A 1,059-nucleotide genomic window follows, 5' to 3' on the forward strand; every position below is an offset into this window, starting at 1 on the left:
GTTCCTCCCTCCCGAGCAGGTCGACAAGCCCTACAGCTGCCCCGTCTGCCAGAAGCCCTTCAAGCACCTGTCGGAGCTGTCGCGGCACGAGCGCATCCACACGGGCGAGAAGCCGTACAAGTGCACGCTGTGTGACAAGAGCTTCAGCCAGTCGTCCCACCTCGTGCACCACAAGCGCACGCACAGCTCCGAGCGGCCCTACAAGTGCGCCGTGTGCGAGAAGACCTTCAAGCACCGCTCGCACCTGGTGCGCCACATGTACGCGCACTCGGGCGAGCACCACCTGTTCCGCTGCAACGTGTGCGAGCTGCACTTCAAGGAGTCGTCGGAGCTGCTGCAGCACCCGTGCACGCCCAGCGGCGAGCGGCCCTTCCGCTGCGGTGAGTGCCAGAAGGCCTTCAAAAGTGCGACCTGTGTCCCATGGGCTTCAAGCAGCAGTACGCGCTGATGCGGCACCGGCGCACGCACAAGACCGAGGAGCCCTTCAAGTGCGGCCTGTGCGAGAAGGGCTTCGGGCAGCCCAGCCACCTGCTCTACCACCAGCACGTGCACACCCTCGAGACCCTCTTCAAGTGCCCCGTGTGCCAGAAGGGCTTCGACCAGTCGGCCGAGCTGCTGCGGCACAAGTGCCTGCCGAGCGCCCCCGAGCGGCCCTTCAAGTGCTCAGTGTGCAACAAGGCCTACAAGCGGGCGTCGGCCCTGCAGAAGCACCAGCTGGCCCACTGCTCCCCGGCCGAGAAACCCCTGCGCTGCACCCTGTGCGAGCGGCGCTTCTTCTCCTCCTCGGAGTTCGTGCAGCACCGCTGCGACCCAGCCCGCGACAAGCCGCTCAAGTGTCCGGACTGCGAAAAGCGCTTCAAGTACGCGTCCGACCTGCAGCGGCACCGGCGCGTGCACACCGGCGAGAAGCCCTACAAATGCCCCAGTTGCGACAAGGCCTTCAAGCAGCGCGAGCACCTCAACAAGCACCAGGGCGTGCACGCCCGCGAGCAGCAGTTCAAGTGCGTGTGGTGCGGCGAGCGCTTCCTGGATGTGGCCCTGCTGCAGGAGCACAGCGCG

The 1,059-nt window shown here is 66.2% G+C and overlaps 1 protein-coding gene across 1 annotated transcript in view; it reads left to right on the forward strand.

Annotated features, from left to right (window-relative positions):
- ZNF319 (zinc finger protein 319) overlaps positions 1-1,059 on the forward strand; it is a gene marked incomplete at its 5' end in the record, with an annotated part of 6,234 nt that overhangs the window by 383 nt on the left and 4,792 nt on the right. Inside the window, 2 exon segments of the mRNA XM_014545518.1 lie at positions 9-406; positions 409-1,056. Coding sequence (XP_014401004.1) covers positions 9-406; positions 409-1,056 — 1,046 coding nt within the window.

Source organism: Myotis brandtii, unplaced genomic scaffold (assembly GCF_000412655.1).
Source record: "Myotis brandtii unplaced genomic scaffold, ASM41265v1 scaffold411, whole genome shotgun sequence".
In the NCBI taxonomy this organism is placed as follows: domain Eukaryota; kingdom Metazoa; phylum Chordata; class Mammalia; order Chiroptera; family Vespertilionidae; genus Myotis; species Myotis brandtii.